Here is a 22,009-nt window from a genome sequence, read left to right as displayed (position 1 = left end):
TACGGAAGATGCCATGGTGGCTGCCAGCACTCTGGGGGAGCTGACGGGGGGGGGGGGCAGTGGGCACCTGTAGGTCATGGCCTCGATGAGGAAGGGCTGGTTCTCTGCCACAGCCCGCCGTCGGGCCTCCTTTGTGGCGTTGTACACAGCAAACACATCATTGCCATCCACACGGATTGACAGGATGCCATATCCGGGGCCTCGTGCTGCTGTGGGGACACAGAGAAGGCGGATCAGGCCAGGGTTCAGATGAGGAAAATGCATGGGGCTGAGGGGATGAGCAGGGAGAGGGCAGGAGAGAGCAAGGCAGAGGGCTCAGGACCTCGACTCCCGTGGCCGACCAGGTGCCAGACGCCACAGGACACAGGACCAGAACCAGGAAGGTGGGGAAATGGAGGGAAGGAGATGATCCCGGCCGGGTGAGGGTCGGCCAGCATACCAATGCCATCGCCACGGTACTGCTCGGAGGTGGGTGTGGAGATGGCATAGCCATTGTTCCGGCAGAAGAAGATGATGGGGCACTCGAGTGTGGCAGCAAAGTTGAAGCCAGCGTGGGCATCCCCCTCACTGGCCGCCCCCTCGCCGAAGTAACAGATGACGACCCTGTTGGCGTTGGCCCGCTTGGCTGCATAGGCCGCCCCTACCGCTGCAGAGGATGAGAGGGTGGTGAGCAGGGGCAGAGACTCACACTCATTCACACTCACGTGACCCAGGGCTCTGCGGCTCAGCCAGCAGGCCCTAGGCTTCGAGGGGAAAGAAAAAACCTGAGCTCCTGATGCCCCCCCCAGCATCTGCCCAAGTCTCCTCCCACTCGCTGAGAGCAGCTCCACCCTTCTAACCGCTCAGGCCGAAGACTCCAAGCCAAACTTCCCCCCATTCCCCTTCAGAACCTGACACCCCTCACCTCTTCCTCTGCAGCAGCACCCTGCTCAGGCCCAAGTTACCGAGCAGCTGCCTTGCTAGCCCACCACATGCTGCCCAATCCGTTCCCCACAGGGCAGACTGCTAACTCCATGAACAGGAGCCAGGCCAAGGAGGAGCAGACTCCTCCCCACCCGGAGTAAAAGTCAACGTTCCTGCTAAAGGCAAAGGCCTTGAGGCCCCACCCAACCTGCACAGTCTGCACCCCTCCCACCGCCTCCTGGACTTTACCTCCAACCACCCCACACCTGCCCCTCAAACACACCAGGCACACACCTGCCTCAAGACACCACATGGCTCCCTCCCTCACCTCTGGTCCATACTTCAGTGTCACTCTAGTGATGGCCACAGTCCCCCACTCCCTGCTGGCTTGGCTGCTCCCTGCAGGACCCCCGCCCCCCCCCACATACTCCAGGTGCTCCCTCTCCATCTTTGTTACTGTCTGTCTCCCCCACAATGGCAGCACCAGGAGGGCCGAGATTTGCGTTGCTTTTGTTCCCGGCACTTTAGAGTGGCACCGGCACAGGGCAAGAAATTTGTACATTTGAAGGGACTTAGCAGGGGCCCAGAGGGAAGGTTAGGACCAGGCCCCAGCCTTGTGGAAACCCTATTACCTTTAGCTCAAATGCCCCTGCCTCCGAGAAAGCTTCCCTGCCTACCTCCCACCTAAGAGGCTCGAACTGCTTCTTGTTCCCCAACAGAATATTAAGCTAAGGGGTGCAGAGCCCTCTGCAGCACCAGGTACAGTGCGGAGGTCTGGAGACACACAGACTTCGTGCATCTCGGCTGCCCTAGGGCAGAGAAGCCAGAGCCCAGACTGACCCTCCATCAGGCTACAGGCCCCCGAGGGCAGGAAGGGGTTCTGATTCCTTAGTCTCCACACTATGAGGGTGCAGACCTGGTACCCAGTGGGTTTGCTTTCCAAACAAACCCTTATAAGAAAAGAGGCTTCAGGGCACCTACAGTAAGCTTTGAGGAAGCTTGCTTGACTCTGAGGACTGAGGCAGACAAACATCAGGGCCGAGAACCCAGGCTCTGGAGGCACAGAGTCCATGACTGGAGTCCCTGCTCCTCTCCGTCTCTGCCATGTAACCGTTAGCGAGTGACTTCCCTCTTTCACTTCAATTTCCCGTTTTTTGTTTTTTTTTGACAGGGTCTCACTCTGGCTAGAGTGACATAGCATGATCTCAGCTCACTGCAGCCTCTGCCTCCCAAGTTCAAGTGATCCCCCTGCTTCAGCCTCCCAAGTAGCTGGGATTACAGGTGCGCACCACCACGGCCGGTTAATTTTTGTATTTTCAGTGCTTCAGCCTCCCAAGTAACTGGGATTACAGGTGCGCACCACCACGGCCGGCTAATTTTTGTATTTTTAGTGCTTCAGCCTCCCGAGTAGCTAGGATTACAGATGCATGCCACGCCCGGCTAATTTTTGTATTTTTAGTAGGGACAGGGCTTGGCAATGTTGGCCAGGCTTCCTGCACTTTTTTTTTCTCACTCGCTTGCTCTCTCTCTCACACACAGGACATGGACCTCCTGCTCTTTAAAACACGAAAAAGAGCAAATAATAACCTCTGCTCCCAAGGCCACAATGAGGGTGCTGTTATACAATGAACGTGCAGCATCGGCACAGTGGAACTTGGTGCCAGTACGCAAGGAGTGGCACTCCTTGCAACACTCAGGAACATGTGGGCTACGTTTGTGAGCAGATAAATGCAGCGGGCATGCGTTTGAGAAATCCAGAGTGTGGTCACACAGGCCCCTGAATGTGGTGGGGATAGCACTAGAGCCCTCATCTAAAGGGTCCCAGACAAGAGGTGCATTCAAAGTCTGGAGCACAGGCTGGGTGCAGTGGTTCACGCCTGTAATCCCAGCAGTTTGAGAGGCCAAGGCGGGCAGATCACTTGAGCTCAGGAGTTCATGACCAGCCTGGCCAATGTAGTAAAAGCTTGTCTCTACAAAAAATACAAAAAATCATCCAGAAGCAGTGGCATATGCCCATAATCCCAGCTACTTAGGTGGCTAAGTCAGGAGAATCACTTGAGCCCAGGAGGTGGTTACAGTGAGCAGAGATTGCATCATTGTACTCCAACCTGACTGAAGAGAGTCAAACCCTGTCTCAGACCAAAAAAAAAAAAAGTGGGCTGGGTGCAGTGGCTCACGCCTGTAATCTTAACACTTTGGGAGGCTGAGGCAGGCGAATCACCTGAGGTCAAGAGTTTCAGATCAGCCTGGCCAACATGGTGAAACCCTGCCTCAATGAAAAATACAAAAATTAGCTGGGCATGGTGGTACATACCTGTAGTCTCAGCTAATCAGGAGACTAAGGCAGGAGAATCGCTTGAACCTGGGCAGCAGAGGTTGCAGTGAGCCAAGATCGCACCACGGCACTCCAGCCTGAGCGATGGAGCAAGAGTCTGCCTTAAAAAAAAAAAAAAAAAAAGAGGCCAGGTGTGGTGGCTCATGCCTGTAATCCTAGCACTTTGGGAGGCCGAGGTGGCTGGATCACCTGAGGTCAGGAGTTCAAGACCAGCCTGGCCATCATGGTGAAATCCCATCTTTATTAAAAAAACAAAACAAGAAAAGAAAGGCTGGGCGCGGTGGCTCATGCCTGTAATTCCTACACTTTAGGAGACCGAGGTGGGTGATTTGAGGTCATGAGTTTGAGACCAGGCTGGCCAACATGGTGAAACCCCATCTCTACTAAAAATTAGCTGGGCATGGTGGTATATGCCTGTAATCCCAGCTACTTGGGAGGCTTGAGGCAGGAGAATCGCTTGAACCCAGAAGGCGGAGGTTGCAGTGAGGCAAGATTATGCCACTGCACTCCAGCCTGGGCATCAGAGCAAGACTCCATCTCAAAACAAACAAACAAACAAACAAAGTCTAGAACATACACCAGGGCTCTGGTGGTGGTACCAACCCAGAATTCTACCCAGAAGGGAGGCAGAAGGGCTGGGGCCTGGACAGTGGCATGACACTGGTCTGCATGTATGCTAGGCCCAGGGCATGCTTCCTCACCCTGAGGGATCTGTGTGGCCAGTGGAGAGGAGATAGTGACGAAGTGACGCTCCTTGCAGCCGTAGTGGACGGGCATCTGGCGCCCCTTGCCCAAGTCACTGACGTTGCCATAGCACTGGGCCATGAATAGTTCTAGGGGGTAGTCCCGATACATCAGCACACCTAGGAGGGGAAGAGGCAATGGTTAGCCAAGTGGGCAGTGCAGGGGGTCAGACCAGCCCTATGGGTGACCGGTGGCATGCCAGTAGGCAGACAGGAAAGCTCAGGCTTTGTCTTAAGAGGGAGACTGATGTTCAGACTGACTGACTATGCCCAGCAAGACCAGACAATCTGGTTTTTCAAAAGAAAGCAGAAATCTAGCCTTTTTCTTTCTTTCTCTTAGTGAGACACTGTCTGGTCTTTAAGTGTTTTCAGCTGATTCAATTACCTTTTCAATATCATCATGTACCCAATAAAGGTACAGGCCACTAATTCACAACTAGGAAATAAATATTCTGCCGGATGAGATGGCTCACACCTGTAATCCCAGCACTTTGGGAGGCTGAGGAGGGTGCATCACGAGGTCAGGAGATCAAGACCAGCCTGTCTAACATGGTGAAACCCCATCTCTACTAAAAATACAAAAAATTAGCTGGCTATGGTGACATGTGCCTGTAGTCTCAGCTGCTCTGTAGGCTGAAGCAGAATTGTTTGAACCTGGGAGGCAGAGGTTGCAGTCAGCTGAGATTGTGCCACTGCACTCCAGCCTGAGCGACAGAATGAGACTCCGTCTCAAAAAATAAACTAAAATAAATAATCTGACCATAAATCATCACTATGGCCGCACGTGGTGGCTCATGCCTGTAATCCTAGCACTTTTGGAAGCTGGCGGAGGAGGATCGCTTGAGCCCAGGAGTTGGAGAACAGCCTGGGCAACATAGTGAGAACTTGTCTCTACAAAAATAAAAATCAAAACATTAGCTAGGCATGGTGATGTGTGCCTGTGGTTCCAGCTACTTGGGAGGCTGAGGCAGAGGATTGCTTCAGCCCAAAAGCTCAAGGCTGTAGGGAGCTGAGATATGCCACTGCACTCCAATCTGGGTTACAGAGTAAGACTCTGTCTCAAAAAAAAAAGTCATAATTATGAACCAAATAACAGCACAGACCACTAATTTACAACTTCTGGATCAGAGAGGAAGTACTCTAATCCATGTATGGCAGTAAAACCTTTTCTTCAGGCCAGGCGCAGTGGCTCACACCTGTAATCCTAGCACTTTGGGAGGCGAGGTGAGTGGATCACCTGAGGTCAGGAGTTTGAGACCAGCCTGGCCAACATGATGAAACCTCATCTCTACCAGAAAAAAACAAAAAAACAAAACAAAACGAAAAACCCTTTTTTCAAACAAAACCTCTGGTGAACACCTACCTATCCATCAAAGGGATCTGCTCCAGGTGAAGGCGACCCTGCCTCCTGAGTTAGACAGGAGGGGGTTTGTGACTGCCCTGGACAAGCTCTTTGACTGCCTGGGTAGGAGGACAATCCTCACATTCACACGTCAGGGGCAGCGCTGTGGATCAATGCTCAGGTACTCAGACAGGGAATGTTATTCAGAGCAGCTCTCTAGCACAGTGCTTTCCAAACCCTTGCTTCACAGCAGAACCCTGTCTTTAGATGCAAATGTTACGGGAATCACATTACACACAGCAGTTGCCTTTTTTTTTTTTTTTCCCCTGAGACAGAGTCTGGCTCTACCACCCAGGCTGGAGTGTAGTGGTGCCATTTCAGCTCACCTCAACCTCCACCTTCCAGGTTCAAGCAATTGTCGTGCCTCAGCCTCCCGAGTGGCTGGGACCACAGGTGTGCACCACTACACCCGGCTAATTTTTGTATTTTTAGTAGAGGTGGGGTTTCACCATGTTGGCCAGACTGGTCTTGAACTCCCGGGCTCAAGTGATCCACACAGCTTAGCCACCCCAAGTGCTGGGATCACAGGCGTGAGCCACCGTGCCAGGCCAGCAGTTACCTTTCATGCAAGGGATGTACATCTTCCCTGAAGAACAATCACTAATATGAAGATAACACTGTGTGCAAAGCACCATTCTGAGCACTCTGCAGAGAGTAACACAATCCCTACAACAACCCTATGAAGCAGGACTCATCCTCCCCATTTGTGCTCCCATAACTGGCTCCACACCACACAACTATTAAGTGGCAGAATAGGGAGTTGAAATGATACAAAATTTACACAGAATTCAAGATTCGGTCTGAGAAGGAAAGTGGGGAGTGCTTTAGCTATTTCCCAGCTAAAGGGGTGCACCATGAGACACCAACATCAACAGTTCAGTACTATTTGGACAATCGGCCCTGAAATGATGCTTTTTTTTTTTTTTTTTTTTTGGCAAGATGGGGGAATCTTGCTATGTTGCCCTGGCTAGTCTCAAACTCCTAACTTCAAGCAATTCTCCCACCTGGGCCTCCCAAAGTGCTGGAATTACAGATGTGAACCATGCGCTTGGCCTAAATTATGCACTTGTTGACATCTTATTATTTTTAAAACGGAGTTTTGCTCTGTCGCACAGACTGGAGTGCAGTGGAGCAATTTTGGCTCACTGCAACCTCCACCTCCTGGGTCCAGGCAATTCTGCTTCAGCCTCTGGAGTAGCTGGGATTACAGGCACGCGCCACCACGCCCAGCTAATTTTTTGTATTTTAGTAGAGACGGGGTTTCACCATGTTGACCAGGTTGGTCTCGATCTCTCGACCTCGTGATCCACCCGCCTCGGCCTCCCAAAGTGCTGGGATTACAGGCTTGAGCCACCGCGCCCGGCCAATTTTTTCATTTTTTAGAGATGGGGGGGTGTCTCGCCATGTTGCCCACACTGGTATTGAACTCCTGGGCTCAAGTAATCCTCCTGCCTCAGCCTTCCGAAGTGTTGACATTACAGGCGTGAGCCACCACACCTGGCACCTGCTGCCTCTTAACACTCCTTTTCACTGGGCGCCACTCCCTGCTGGTGCCACCATTGACACTCCACATACAGCCCAGGGAAGACAGCCAAGGGCGGCAAACAGTGAGAGCTGCCTCTGGGTCAGACTCGGACTGAAAGGACTCGGCTCCACTTCACCTTTCTTGACTCAGGGTCTCATCTGGCTTTTAAAGTTGACAATAATGCCCACCTCTCCTGCCTCACGTGGATGGGGAGGTGCTTCAATGAGGCAACAGCATCGGGGCCTGCCTTAACCTCACCCAGCAAGCCCTCGCTCTGCAGTGCAGTGAGGGGAAATGACAGCAGCTCCGAGGCTAAAGAGTGCTGACAAGAGTACCTCGGCTGGCCAGGCGCGGGGGGTCTGACTGTAATCCCCAGCACTTTGGGAGGCCAAGGCAAACGAATCACTTGAGATCAGGAGTCCAAGATCAGCCTGGCCAATGTGGTGAACCCCCATCTCTGCTAATAATACAAAAATTAGCCAGGTATGGGGGCACATGCCTGTAATTCCAGCTACTCAAGAGGCTGAAGCAGGAAAATCACCTGAACCTGGGAGGGAGAGGCTGGAGGGAGCCCAGATTGCACCACTGCACTCCAGCCTGGGCGACAGAGTGAGACTCCACCTCACACACGCGCGCACGCGCACACACACACACCCAAAAAAAACCAAAGAGATGGAAAAAGGAATAGCACTTGTGTCAAGAGCCCAGCAAAGTGCTAGCTATCATGATGAAGACCACTCTTGTCACAGAAGACAGACAGCATTGACGAGAGGGGCCTGCCAAGTGAGGCCTAGAGTGGGTCTGACTCAATGCCTCCCCCTACACAAGTCCCATCTGCAGCGCCCAGACACTTGTCCCAAGCCTCCATGCTGGACAGTGACTCCTGCAGAGGTGGCCAGGGCCCTGACAGCTGTGTGGAGAGCTCAGTGGCTCCTATGACTCCCATGAGCCTTGCTCAGTCTTGCCTAGAGCCCTCACAAGAGACCCCTTCAACAAAAACAGGTGCAGTGCTCAGCACGGCTGGTGCAGGCCCGGCTTGCTGCCCGGTGCCTGGAGATCTCATTTACCGCACAGATGAGGCTGAATCTCAGACGAATATTATAGGGTGTTTGCCCTCCCAGAGCATGTAGGGCTGGAGGCCTGGTCCAGCCTCAGGGAACAGACAGTCCAGAGCGGACTGTAAGCCATGCTGGTCCACAGGGGCTCTGGACAGTCACATGGTCTGGCCCAGCTGAAGAGCTGTCCCAAGGTGAGGTCCGATCATGAAAGCACCCTCTGCCCCTGAGCACTCACTCTGTGCTGCGGGCATTGCCAAGACTCCCTTCAACCGCTGTCTTCAGAAGGGCTACCATCCCCCTTACCAATGAGGAAACAAAAGGCACAGGGCAGTTAAGCAATTTGCCCCAGGCTGTGCAGCAAGACAAAGGGTTAAGATTTGCCTACCCAGCCCAATCTGTGCTGGCTGACAAGCAGAGGGCAGTCCCCTTGCAGGGCTCCTGCCAACAAGCGTCCCAGAACACCCCACTCACTGCTCCCTGGGCTCATACATTCGCTACCAGGCACTCATTCATGCTCAATGATTTTCCTCATTCCTGGTCTTTGACCCTTCCTTCCTTTCACTCATCCGGGCCAGCGGGGCCCTCTCATCTCACACCGCACTCGGGGCTGTCAGGTTCTTCCATCTGCTCCTGCTCCCTGAAGGATACAGTGCTTGAGGAGGGGCCAGGGGATCCCTGCACTGGGCAGACAGGGTCTCCAGCACAGGCCACACCCACAGCCAGCCTTGACCTCACTTCGTCCTCCCAGCAACCCTTGGATGCAGGTACCGTCATGATCCCTCTTTCAGAGATGAGAAAACTGAGGCTGAGAAAGGAAGCGACTTGCCTAAAACCTGACAACTGGTAACAAAGCGTTAAGAGCACAGACCCTGAGCCCCTGCACTTCCCGGACTTCAGAGTGGGAAGACCGCCCCCTCCAGAGTCCGGACCCCTGGCTTGTCTTGGAAAGCTCTTCCTCCAGTGCCTTAGACCTCCGACACTGTGCTGCTCCTGTAAGGGCACTCAGAAAAACTGAACTGTACCCCTCGATGGGGACCATGAGGCCAAACCACAGACAGACATACCTGCCTCCCGGTACTGGCCAAACACCAGGTCCGTGTTGTCCAGGGCGGCGGCACTCCCCACGTGTGTGCCCTCCTCGCCATAGTTGGTCATGTAGAAGGAGATCCGGCCCTGGGGGTGGAGGGGGGACCGGGGACCCACACTTGATTATGCTGGGCAATGACAGAGAGCCATCCAAACCCTGCCCAGCTTCTGACGCCTCCATGAATCCACAGTTTTCTTGAAGGCCAGTCCTGGGCCAGGCCACGCTGGGGTTCCTGCCTTTATGGAGACGCTGCCAGACTGCTTACAACTGCGAAAGGGATCGAGTCCCTGTGATAGGAGCCCAAAGGAAGCACCTGTTCCACCATGGAAGGGCAAGGATCAATGAGCAAAGGTGGGGGGCGTGGAGGGTTCCAGGCAGAGAGAATGATAGACCGTGAGGCCAGAAGGGCTGGGAGGGGTGGGGAAAGATGAGGAGGGAGAGAAAGGTGGCACCCAGATAACAAAGGAACAATACATTGATTTTACTCTGAGAATAGTGGTAACCGGCCGACAGGTCTTCTCAAGGGAGCGATGTGGTCAGACCTGTGTTTTAGACTCACTCTCAGGCCACAGTGAGGGAAATGGATGGAGCCATCACGGCTGATGGCAGTGGGCCAGGAGAGAGAGGGCGGAGGCCCAGCTTGGGAGCAGAGGTAAGGAGAGAGAGGAGCAGGTGGATGTGTCTGAGGAAGTTGAGTCGGTTGTGTTAGGGAGCAGCAGACCCTGTCAGCTGGCCACAGGGGTGCCCAGGCCAGCTTCCTTCTCCCAAATTCCCCGACCTGAGCCTAGAAGACACACACTTAGGTTCCCAGACTCCTTTGCAGCCAGAGGTGGCCGTGGGACACAGTTTCAACCAGAGATTTCAGCAGAAGTCTGCTTTTGCTTTCTGAACAGAAGAGACCACTGCTGCTGGTGCCAGCCCTACCCACCTCCGCCCTCCTTCCTGCCCTGCAGACAGCCATGAAGCCTGGACCTGCAGCAGCCATGCTGTGAACACGAGGCCACAAGCAGAGCACGAATGTCAACTTGCCAAAAACATGGAAGCAGAGAGAGGACGTGGCCGGGTCCCAGAGTGTGCTGCTGAGAGCTGAGCAGCTCCTAAAGAAGTATTCACAGCTGGGCGCGGTGGCTCATGCCTGTAATCCCAGTACTTTGGGAGGTCGTGGCAGGCAGATCTCTTGAGGTCAGGAGTTTGAGACTAGTCTGGCCAACATGGTAAAATCACGTCTCTACTAAAAATACAAAAACTAGCCATGTGTGATGGTGCACACCTGTAATCCCAGCTACTCTGGAGGCTAAGGCAGGAGAATTGCTTGAACCTGGGAGGTAGAGGTTGCAGTGAGCCGAGATCGTGCCACTGCACTCCAGCCCGGACCACAGAGCAAGACTCCGTCTCTAAATAAATAAATGAAAATAACAGGAAAAAAAAAGAAATATCTACAGACAGAGGGAATAAGAGAGGAGAAAGGGATAGCAAGAGGAAGGAAGACAGAGGGATGAGATGAGGTTTCCCGTGTGGGCGAGGATGGATGGTGGTGCCCTTCACTGCGAAATGGACTAAGTAAGGCAAAGGAGCAGGCCTGGGAGCAAGATGTCGTGGTCAAGTTCAGGCAGGCTGAGTTTGCTGTGGGGGATCCAGGGCGAGAAGCCAAGCAGGGCTCTGACAAGCTGTGTGGCTGGAGCTCTGGGCAGCCCTGGCGTACAGAAGGATGTGAGATCACCCAGGGCCATGTGTGAAGTGGAACAACGGCAGCCTGGACAGCACCCTGAGGGACACCCCGGGACCGGTGCTGTCGTGGCTCTGCAGTACCCTCCTCCATGTGTTCCCAGGCCTGGCTTTCCCGCTGCTGTGGGGGAAACTGATGAATACGTGCTTTCTTCTAAGTGGGGAGCCAATTAAAAGTTAATGCATGATCCAGTGCCAAGTGAGTGGGCAGCACTGAGTGCCGAGGGCTTGGCGGGGCTGTCCAGGTTAGTGTGGGAAGGAGCCTGCGACCAGCCCCCTGAAGATCAGGACTCAGGCCTACTGGCAGAGGCTCCTGGTTGCCTTCCCAGTATCCTATTCCTCTCCTTTGTTAACAGAGGTCTCATTCTCCCACAGGCAGCAACTGCCTGGCCTAAAAGTTATTAATACATTTCTCAGTCTCCCCAAAAGCTAGGAGTGGCCCATGAAATGCATGCAGATGTTACTAGGTGGGACTACCCAGAAAGCTGCTTAAAGGTGGGGGTGTGGGATAACTGGGATGTGCCATGTCTGGCCTTCTACCTTCCCTCTACTTCCTGCCTGGAATGAGATGTAATGGAGGGAGCTTCAGCAACCATTTTGACTCATGAGGAGACCTCAGAGAAGGTAGAAGCCAATGCTATGAGCGGTGGATCTAAACAATGAAACAAAACTGGGTGTCCAATGACATCATGGTGCCACCAGACCTGCCCCAGGCCACCTGTTTCCAGATTCTTTGATTTTTTTTTTTGAGGCTAAGTCTCAAACTGTCACCCAGGCTGGAATGCAGTGGCATGATCTTGGTTCACTGCAACCTCTGCCTCTCATGCTTAAGTGATTTTCCCACCTCAGCCTCCTGAGGAGCTGGGACTACAGGTGTACGCCACCACACCCAGCTAATTTATTTATTTTTAATAGAGATGGGGTTGTGCTATGTTGGCCAGGTTGATCTCGAACTCCGGACCTCAGGTGATCCACCCACCTCAGCCTCCCAAAGTACTGGGATTACTATGAGCCACCAGGTCCGGCCCAGATTTCTTTTACTCAAAGGAAGAAACTACTCACAGGTATAGGCTACTGCTTTTGTTTTTACTTGTTAAGGTATTGGGTTTTTTTTTTGGAGTGGACAGGAGGTCTGTAACTCACAGCTAAACACAGTCCAAACAGAAGCAGGCCTCACAGTGGCGAGTGAGGTGCCCTGACTGAGGGCTTCCTCTGTGTCAGCCATCGGACACAAACCCTACTTGCTTGGTCTCAGAGAATTCCTACCCCTACCCGCCAGGGTGGTTCTATTGTTAGCTTCATTTTTTAAAACAATGAAGAAACTGAGGGAAAGACAAGAAAAATCACCTGCCTGAAGTCACAGCTGTGACTGGACTCCAAAGCCCCTGTGTGTGCAGCCCACAGAGGGGCAGGGGGGAGCCTCCGTGCACAGGGGTGGTGTGGCCTGGCACTGAGGCTGTGGAGAGAGGAGCAAAGAGCACCAAGACCATGGGAGAACAGGCAGGCAGGGTGGCCAGGAAGGGCTGGACTTGCTCCTGTGGGTGCTGGATGCCCAGGGAATTTTCTGGGCAGGGTGAAGACATTACCCTAACTCAGCAAACCCATGCATAGGGTTCCTGTGAGAACATCTGGGAGTGAGCTGCCTGCCTGAATCCACAGTGTCCCAGCAGGGTCACCTGGGTGCTTGACACAAATGCAAATTCCCAAGCCTGGTGGACATCCAAGGGCCTACCTTGCCAAACATGCTTCCTGCTCTTCTCAGAGGAACCTCCCAGCCCCGCCCTCCATCTCTGTGGTCTGAGACAGACAGACTCTACTCCTCTACTTCCTCAGTTCCTGGGGGCGGGCACATAGTCTGGGCTTGGCCAATCAGTCACAGTTACTGGTTCATGACAGGGTCTATGAGCAAAGCTTGGTCAATGAGTGCCAGCCGTGGGCCTTGTGCTAAACTGTCAAGGACGATTCTCTTTCCACTACTAAGTGGAAAGGGCAATAACTGCAAGATGGATAGGGTCATCACAAATAACAAGACACTAATATTAAGTGGCAGCTAAATGCTGGTTTGGCTGCTCCTACTTATGCCACCACCAACCCTCACAGCAACCTCATGGGGTAGGTGCAGGTAAAAAAAAATGAAGCTCTGGCTGGGTGCAGTAGCACTTTGGGAGGCCAACGTGGGAGGATCACTTGAGCCTGAATTCAAAACCAGCCTGGCAACAAGGCAAGACCCCATTTCTACAAAAAGTGAAAAACAGGGGCCGGGCATGGTGGCTCAAGCCTGTAATACCAGCACTTTGAGAGGCCGAGGCGGGTGGATCATGAGGTCAAGAGATCGAGACCATCCTGGTCAAAATGGTGAAACCCCATCTCTACTAAAGATACAAAAAATTAGCTGGGCATGGTGGCGCGTGCCTGTAATCCCAGCTACTCAGGAGGCTGAGGCAGGAGAACTGCCTGAACCCAGGAGGCGGAGGTTACAGTGAGCTGAGATTGCACCATTGCACTCCAGCCTGGGTAACAAAAGCAAAACTCCATCTCGAAAAAAAAAAAAAAAGTAAAAAACATTAGCCAGGGATGGTGGCCCATGCCTATAGTTTCCGCTGTTAGGGAGCCCAAGAGGTCATTGCTACAGTGAGCTACAATTGTGCCACTATACTACAGCCTGGGTGACATAGTGAGACCCAGTATAAAAAAATAAAATAATAAAGAAGAGAAGAAAAAAGAGACCAGGCATGGTGGCTCATGCCTGTAATCCCAGTACTTTGGAAGGCTGAGGCAGGCAGATCACCTGAGGTCAGGAGTTTGAGACCAGCCTGGCCACCCTGGTGAAACCCCATCTCTACTAAAAATACAAAAATTACCCACACGTGGTGGCAGGTGCCTGTAGTCCCAGCTACTCAAGAGGCTGAGGCAGAAAAACTGCTTCAACCCAGGAGGTGGAGCTTGCAGTGAACCAAGATCATGTCACTGCACTCCAGCCTGGGTGACACAGCTAGACTCTGTCTCAAAAAAATAAATTAAATTAAATTAAATATAAAATAATTTTTTTTTGTTTGAGACAGAGTTTCATTCTTGTTACCCAGGCTGGAGTGTAATGGCGAGATCTCGGCTCACCGCAACCTCTGCCTTCTGAGCTCAAGCAATTCTCCTGCCTCAGCCTCCCAAGTAGCTGGGATTACAGGCGCGCACCACCATGCCCAGCTCATTTTTGTATTTTTAGTAGAGACGGGGTTTCACCTTGTTGACCAGGATGGTCTCGATCTCTTGACCTCGTGATCCACCCGCCTCGGCCTCCCAAAGTGGTGGGATTACAGGTGTGAGCCACAGCGCCCAGCCGATAGAAATAAAATTTTTTAAATGAAATAAAGTAAAATAGGAAACGGAAGCACTGAGATTTTAAACAACTTTCCAAGGACCACAGAGCTAGAAAGGGGCAGGACTAGGACTGTCTTACAGACTTGCTTCAGAGCCTTTACCTGCGTCCTTTCTCTCTGCCTCCTCTCCATGAGCCAGGAGCTGCCAGAGCCCACCACTGCTTGCAGAGGAAAAAAGCCAAGGCAAAAGAGAACAGAAAAGACACAGAGGGAGAGAAGGTATAACGACATCTTTTGAGCCCCCTGGGTCCAGCTGTGCCCCAAACCAGGACCCTCTGGATATGCGGCCATTTGAGTCAGTAACTTCCCTGTTTGTTGACCCTGTCTTGACTGGGTCCTTGTCCCCCGACACTAGGATGTTTCAGGGGATCACAGCACATTTCACATGGGCCCAGGGTGGTCCCTGGAGCACTCTAGGAAGCACTGGTGACGCACCCTGTTCCTCAGGACTGCGTTTCCAAGAGGAAGGGCTGTCAGGCCGTCATCATGCCTTCTCCCAACACAGGCAAGCCCCAAGCAAGGCACACAGTAGGTGTTTTTAGTGATCGAGTCCATCCTCTGCTCTCACACTTTTCCCCCAGAGCCCCAAGAAAACCCTCAGAACTCCATGGACCCCTGCAAAAAAAAAAAAAGAACCTCTCCTCCTTGGGAGCCATCCTTTGGCCCTTGCAGAGGTAGAGGACCTCAGGTAATTCCAGTCCCCTGCCCCCAAGCCTGTCCCCACGCACCTGCCGCTGAGACTCATAGAGGATGCGGTCCATGGTGTTAAGCAGTGTCATGCTCTTGTAGAACTTCAGCACCTTCTCCTTCGGCAGCTGCGGGTGGAGGCACAGACAGACGTGGGGTAGTTGGGACCAGAGAGCAGACAGGCAAGGGGCCTGGGCATAGGGGGCACGGGAAGGGAGGGAGGCCGCCTCTCACATGGGGGTCCTCGCTGGGGTTGATGATCTGGCCTTGCCGGTCCATGACGCGGTAGATGGGGATTCCAGAGATGACATTGGGCTGGATGAATTCGAGCTTGTCTATAAACTCTGCTGAGGCCCCTGGGAACTGGGGCTTGTCATCCAGAGATGAGAACTGCTGCTCCTGCTGCCTGTGGGGGTGCTGGGGGAGAGAGCAGAAGAGAAGCCCGCATCAGGAGCAGCACCCAGATTTCCGCTGGCTTGACCACAGCAGCAGGCAGGCAGCGTGCTGGTTGAGTACATGACCCCTGTGAACTCAGGGGCCTGACTTGCAGAGTCTGAGCCCCAACTCCACCAGTCTCCCACAGCAACGCCTTGGGCAACTGACTACAACATCTGTGTCTCAGTTTCCTCATCCGAAACACTGGGATAAAAACAGCAGCAGCTATCCCATAGGACTGCTGTAAGATGAAATGACTCAGTGAAGTGTCTGGCAAGTCAAGAACTGGTAGCTATTACTATTCTCATTATCATAGGCCCAAACACTTTATCCTGGCATTCAAGGCCTCCCCAGTCTGGCCACAGATGCCCCCCACCTCTCTCTTTCTGTGATCACAGACACACACGCCCACTGCAGGATAGCCTCTAGGCATCCAGAAAGACTATCTTCTGATCCCTCTATCATGCACCAGTGAAGCCACGCTGAACAGAGCTTAAGTCTTTGAGCTCTTAAGAGTCAGACCCCAGCACTTTGGGAGGCCGAGGCGGGTGGATCACGAGGTCAAGAGATCGAGACCATCCTGGTCAACAAGGTGAAACCCCGTCTCTATTACAAATACAAAAATTAGCTGGGCATGGTGGTGCGCACCTGTAGTCCCAGCTACTCGGGAGGCTGAGGCAGGAGAATTGCTTGAACCCAGGAGACAGAGGTTGCAATGAGCCGAGATTGTGCCATTGCACTCCAGCCTGGGTAACAAGCTCGAAACTCCGTCTCAAAAAAAAAAATAAAGAGTCAGACTGTCTCAGTTCAAATCCCTTACTGGCTTTGGGAGGCCAAGGCAGGTGAATCACTTGAGGTCAGGAGTTCAAGATCAACGTGACAAAACCCTGTACCCACTAAAAATAGAAAAATTAGCTGTGTGTGGTGGCACATGCCTGTAGTCCCAGCTACTCAGGAGGCTGAGGCAGGAGAATCACTTGAACCTGGGAAGCGGAGGTTGCAATGAGCCAAGATTGCACCACAGTACTCCAGCCTGGGTGACAGAGTGAGATTCCATCTCAAAAAAAAATATCCCTTACTGGATGATATGGCAAAGTAACTTCCCCTCTCCATGTGCCCTCTTCCTTGTCTATAAAAATGGAGAACCTCTCATGGAAATGTGAGGCCTAAACAAGATCACGCGGATAAAATATTCAGCACAGTATCTGTAAGCCGTCTAACAAACGCTCAAAACGATCATAGCTATCGTCATTTCCCCTCTCATCTCGGCCTGCTTTACTAGACAGTCTCTTTCCCTATCGCTTGGCAAACTGCTACACGCTTCAGTGTGCACTATACTCCAGTCCCAGCTCTCTCTGCGAGCTGAGACTGACTCATTCAACAAATATTTCAGCACCTGCCATGTTCCCAGGCCAGTGCTGGGCTCTGGGGACCTAAGACAGGCAAGACATCTGCCCTTTGCTGCCTAGCAGGGAGAGCGGATGCTGACCACGGAACGATGACGGTGCTTCTTATCATCCTATAGCAGAAGGGAAGGAGGGTAAGAATTCCCTGCGGAAGTGATGTTACAGCTGAGACCTGAGGGACAACCAGGAGGCGGGGAAAGCACATTCCAGGCAAAGGAAATGGAACATGCGAAAGATAAAAGTAGCCAGGTGCAGTGGCTCACACCTGTAACCCCAACACTTCAAGAGGCTGAGGTAGGCGATCACTTGAGGCCAAAACCAGCCTGGCCAACGTGGTGAAACCCCATGTCTACCAAAAATACAAAAAGTAGCTGGGTGTGGTTGTGCACACCTGTAATCCCAGCCACTCAAGAGGCTGAGGCAGGAGAATCACTTGACCTCGGGAGGCAGAGGTTGCAGTAAGCCCAGATCATGCCACCACACTCCAGCCTAGGCAAAAGATTGAGACCCTGCCCCCCCCCCCCACACACACACAGAGACAAAAGGAGAGGCATAATGTGTCCTTCACAGAAGACAGAAGGAGCTCAGGGCCAGGCAAGGTGGCTCGAATCTATAATCCCAACACTTTGACCTCAAGGATTACTTGAGCCCAGGAGTTCAAGACCAGCCTGAGACCATATCTCTACAAAAAATTTTAAACATTAGCCAGGCATGGCGGCATATACCTGTAGTGCTAGCTACTAGGGAGGCTGAAGTGGGAGGATCTCTTTAGCCCAGGAGGTAAAGGCTTCAGTGAGCCATGATCACACCACTGTACTCCAGCACTCCAGCCTGGGCAACAGAGCAAGATGCTGTCTCAAAAAAATAAAATAAAATAAAGGAAGCTCAGAGGGACTGGAGGAGTCCTACAAGGACGTCACACCTCAAAAGGTGTGGGCCCACTGGAACTCTCAGCTCCGGAACTAGGCAGCCCAGAACTGGCCAAGCTGTTGCAATAGCTCCCCTTTATGAAGCATTTGCTGTAAGCCAGCTGAGTCTGGCATGCACAAATCTACTGACTCGGGGAATTGATGAAGGGTATTCTCTGCCATTGCCCTTGAGTAGATGAGGAAACTGAGGCTTGGGGAAGTAAAAAAAACCTGCACCAGACCACAAATTAAAAAAAAAAAAATTGGGTCAGGTGCAGTGGCTTATGCCTGTAATCCTTGAACTTTGGAAGGCCAAGGCAGGAGGACTGCACGAGCTCAGGGGTTTGAGACCAGCCTGGGCAACAGTGCAAAACCCTGTCTCCACAAAAAATTACAAACATTAGCTGGGTGTGGTGATGCACGCCTGCGGTCCCAGCTACTTGGGAGGCTGAGGCAGGAGGACTGCTTGAACCTGGAAGGATGAGGCTATCAGGAGCTGAGATCGTGCCAGGCTGGAGTAGCCTGGGGGACAAAGTGAGATCCTGTCTCAAAAAAAAAAAAAAAAAAAAAAAAAATTACATCAGGACTGGGCTTCCAAACTGGGCAGGGCTGAGACTCAGGCTCCTAGACTTCCATGCTCCTCACTCCACTGCCCCTGCAGCCTGACTTTCAACCATATGCGGCTTTTCTTCCCACTACTCCCCGAATTCTTCCCTGAATTATTCCGCGGTCAGTAGCTGTGGCTTCGCTTCCCACAGGAGTTAAAGGGCAGGGTTTGCCACAAGCTGGAGCTCACACATGGGTGCTCAAATGCATCCGTCTTCATTTAACTGCAGTGAATAAGCCGTCCACAGTTCCAGCGGGGTAGCATGTTAAGTTGTGTGTGTTTATTTGCATTTGCGGTGGTGAGGAAATTACACTCCCAATGGCAGGGCAGATTCAGGCCTGACAATGCACGATAGGCTTCCCCTTCCCCTGTGAGGAGGAAGCAGCTGGCCTCTTGCAGCACAGCCAGACATTGACCAAGAAAATTCGTTTGTTTCGTTGTCTACCTCCCACACACCACAATCCAGCCAGGAAGGCAGAGAAGGCATCCAGGTTGCCTTCACAGCAGGTACTCAAATGAGCTAACAAATGAATGGGCGGTTAAGTTCCCTGGCTCTGGAGTTCAGCTTCCCTGGGTTCTGATTTATCAGCTTGTGTGGCTCTCTGCTAAAACACTTCATCTCGGCCAGCCACAGTGGCTCATGCCTGTAATCCCAGCACTTTGGGAGGCTGAGGCGGGCAGACTACCTGAGGTCAGGAGTTTGAGACCAGCCTGACCAACACGGAGAAACCCCGTGTCTCTACTAAAATACAAAAATTAGCTGGCCGTGGTGGCGCGTGCCTGTAATCTCAGCTACTTGAGAGGCTGAGGCAGGAGAACTGCTTGAACCCAGGAGGTGGAGGTTGCAGTGAGCTGAGATCACACCACTGCACTGCAGCCTGGGCAATAGAGTGAGACTGTCTCAAAACAGAAAAACACTTCATCTCTCTGAGTTTATCTGTAAGAAGGCTGCAGAATGCCATGTGAAAAGTTGCTAAGTTCACTCACACAAGGGGTTCAGCACCAACTTGGGATATATTATGTACTCAAAACTTGGTAAGAGACAGAAAAACAAAACTTAGGAAGGTGAGATGTGGGAGAAAGGGAAGCGTCCACACCTTATGAGGATGGGGAAAAGAGGAGCGGGGAAGGACTAACTGCATGTTAAAGTGGTTTCTAAAACCAAACTGTGGCAATGTGCAGGTTCATGCCTATAATCCCAGTACTCTGGGAGGCTAAGGCGGGAGAATCATTTGAGATCGGGAGTTCAAGACCAGCCTAGGCAACATGGCGAAAACCCCGTCTCTGAAAATGTTAAAACTTAGCCAGGAAGGATGGGCGTGGTAGCTCATGCCTGTAATCCCCGAGCAACAGTACGAAACCCCATCTCCACAAAAAAAGAAAACATGGCGGGCAGATCACCTGAGGTCAGATGATCAACATGGTGGTCAACATGGTGAAACCCCATCTCTACTGAAAATACAAAAAACAGCCAGGCATGGTGGTGGGCGCCTATAATCCCAGCTACTCGGGAGGCTGAGACAGGAGAATTGCTTGAACCCAAGAGGCAGAGGTTGCAGTGAGCTGAGATTGCGCCACTGCACTCCAGCCTGGTGACAAGAGGGAGACTCCATCTCAAAAAAAAAAATTAGCTAGGAATGGTGGCATGTATCTGTAGTGACAGATACTGGAGCTAGGGGAGCCTAAGGTGAGAGGATGGCTTGAGCCCAGGCGGCCAAGGCTGCAGTGAGCCATGACTGTACCACTGGACTCCAGCCTGGGCAACAAAGTGATACCTTGTCTCAAAGAACAATAAAACCAAACTGTGGCCACAGCAGATACTGCAGGGAGGGAGACTGAGGCACAGGGGAGACGGCATGCCGATGGAAGAGGACCAAAGGTTGGTCTTCAGATGGGCACTAAGAGGGGAGGCCAGAGTCTGAGAACAAACCAGGGTGTCAGGGCAAGACTGTCAGCCTCTGGAGGCTGCAAAGCTACCTTTAGGGCACCCCGGTGTGCTCCACATATTGGAGCTGGACCTCAGCTGTACCCTCCTTGCTTCTTTCCTGGGCTGGTGGAGATGATGGTTGTCCCCAGCCCCAGGGTTGCTGCTCCAATTCAGTGAGCTACGCAAAGGGCTCCATACGGCGCCTGGTCCTGAGGAAATGCTCCATAACGGGAGTAGGTGGTCAAACTCCTGCAAAAGAAGGATGCGACTCCACCCACCTGTTCTTCTAGTTTTTGGTCGGGGATGGGGGAGTCTGTCCCGGTGGCCAGTGATTTACAATGGCAGAGGTTACACAGATTTACACAAAGTTTCATGCCATGTCTTCTCCAACCACACAGGAAAAGCACCACCTGCCCGCTCTGGATGGTCTGCTCTGCCCAGGAAGTACTGGGTGGCCCTGGTTGAGTCATCTGAAGTCACTGAGTCACCATGGCTAAGGGCATGGACCCTAACTGAGCAGACCGCTGCCTCCTGATTGTGTGACTGAAACTCCTTGAGCCAAGTACAGTGGCAGATGCCTGCAATTCTAGCTACTCTGGAGGCTGAGGGGAGAGGATCACTTGAATCCAGGAGTTTGAGACCAGCCTGGGAAACATAGTGAGACCTTGTCTCTACAAAAAAAAAAAATTTTTTTTTTGAGACGGAGTTTTGCTGTTGTTACCCAGACAGGAGTGCAATGGCATGATCTCGGCTCACCGCAGCTCCGCCTTCTGGGTTCAAGCAATTCTCCTGCCTCAGCCTCCCGAGAAGCTGGGACTACAGGTGCGCACCACCATGCCCAGCTAATTTTTTGTGTTTTTTAGTAGAGATGGGGTTTCACCTTGTTGACCAGGATGGTCTCGATCTCTTGACCTCGTGATCCACCTGCCTCGGCCTCCCAAAGTGCTGGGCTTATAGGCATGAGCCACAGCGCCTGGCCCTCTACAAAAAATTTAAATAAACAAACAAATATAATTTCAGGCTACGTACAGTGGTTCACGCTTATAATACCAGCATTTTGGGAGGCCAAGGAAGGTAGATAGCTTGAGCCCAGGAGTTCAGGATGAGCTTGGGTAACATGGCAAGATCCCCATCTCTACAAAAAATTAGCTGGGCATGGTGGTGCTCATCTGTAGTCCCAACTAAAGGGACTGAGGTGGGAGGATCACTGGAGCCTAAGAGGTCAAGGCTGCAGTGAGCCAAGATGATGCCTCTGCACTCCAGCCCAGCTGACAAAGTGAGACCTATCTCAAGGAATAAAAAGAAAAATTTAAAAAAATAAAAACTCCCGGCCAGGCACAGTGGCTCACGCCTGAAACCCCAGCACTTTGGGAGGCTGAGGCCAGCAAATTGCCTGAGGTCAGGAGTTCAAGACTAGCCTGGCTGACATGTGAAACCCCATCTCTACTAAAAATACAAAAAAATTAGCCGGGCATGGGGTGCACGCCTGTAGTCCCAGCTACTCAGGAGGCTGAGGCAGGAGAATTGCTTCAACCCGGGGGGTGGAGGTTGCAGTGATGTGAGATTGTGCCACTGTGCTCAAGCCTGGGTGACAGAGGGAGACTCCATCTCAAAAAATAAAATACAAACTCTGGGCCAGGTGTGATATAGCTGGCCTAGAGTTAAAACCTGTACACTGCCATTTTATAAAAGACAAAACTGTTTCCATTCTCCTCACAATGAATGCGAACCTTGGCCTCTGAAAAACTGCTAAAATGCCAAGAAGTAAAGCTGCATACTTTCTCTTATCTGTAACTGCCAGAATTGCCAGCCTTTGTTTACCGGTACTGACCACAGTAAGCACCCTCAGATAATTCCATCCTGGCGCCAAGCAACTAAAAAATCTGT

General features: G+C 52.2%; 1 protein-coding gene across 2 annotated transcripts in view; it reads right to left on the bottom strand.

Moving 5' to 3' along the window:
• Positions 1–22,009, bottom strand: part of BCKDHA (branched chain keto acid dehydrogenase E1 subunit alpha) — a 29,077-nt gene that overhangs the window by 2,275 nt on the left and 4,793 nt on the right. Inside the window, exons 2-7 of one of the 2 annotated variants that reach the window (XM_008988070.5) lie at positions 15,074–15,256; positions 14,881–14,967; positions 9,031–9,139; positions 3,940–4,101; positions 440–646; positions 68–209 (exon numbers count right to left, since the gene is read on the bottom strand). In XM_008988070.5, the coding sequence (XP_008986318.1) occupies positions 68–209; positions 440–646; positions 3,940–4,101; positions 9,031–9,139; positions 14,881–14,967; positions 15,074–15,256 (890 nt within the window). The remainder of the gene's footprint in view (positions 1–67; positions 210–439; positions 647–3,939; positions 4,102–9,030; positions 9,140–14,880; positions 14,968–15,073; positions 15,257–22,009) is intronic. The other variant, XM_054249553.2, reaches the window with a different exon arrangement.

The sequence above is a fragment of the Callithrix jacchus genome, chromosome 22 (genome assembly GCF_049354715.1).
Source record: "Callithrix jacchus isolate 240 chromosome 22, calJac240_pri, whole genome shotgun sequence".
Lineage (NCBI taxonomy): Eukaryota > Metazoa > Chordata > Mammalia > Primates > Cebidae > Callithrix > Callithrix jacchus.
This window is presented reverse-complemented; position numbering and strand designations above follow the sequence as displayed.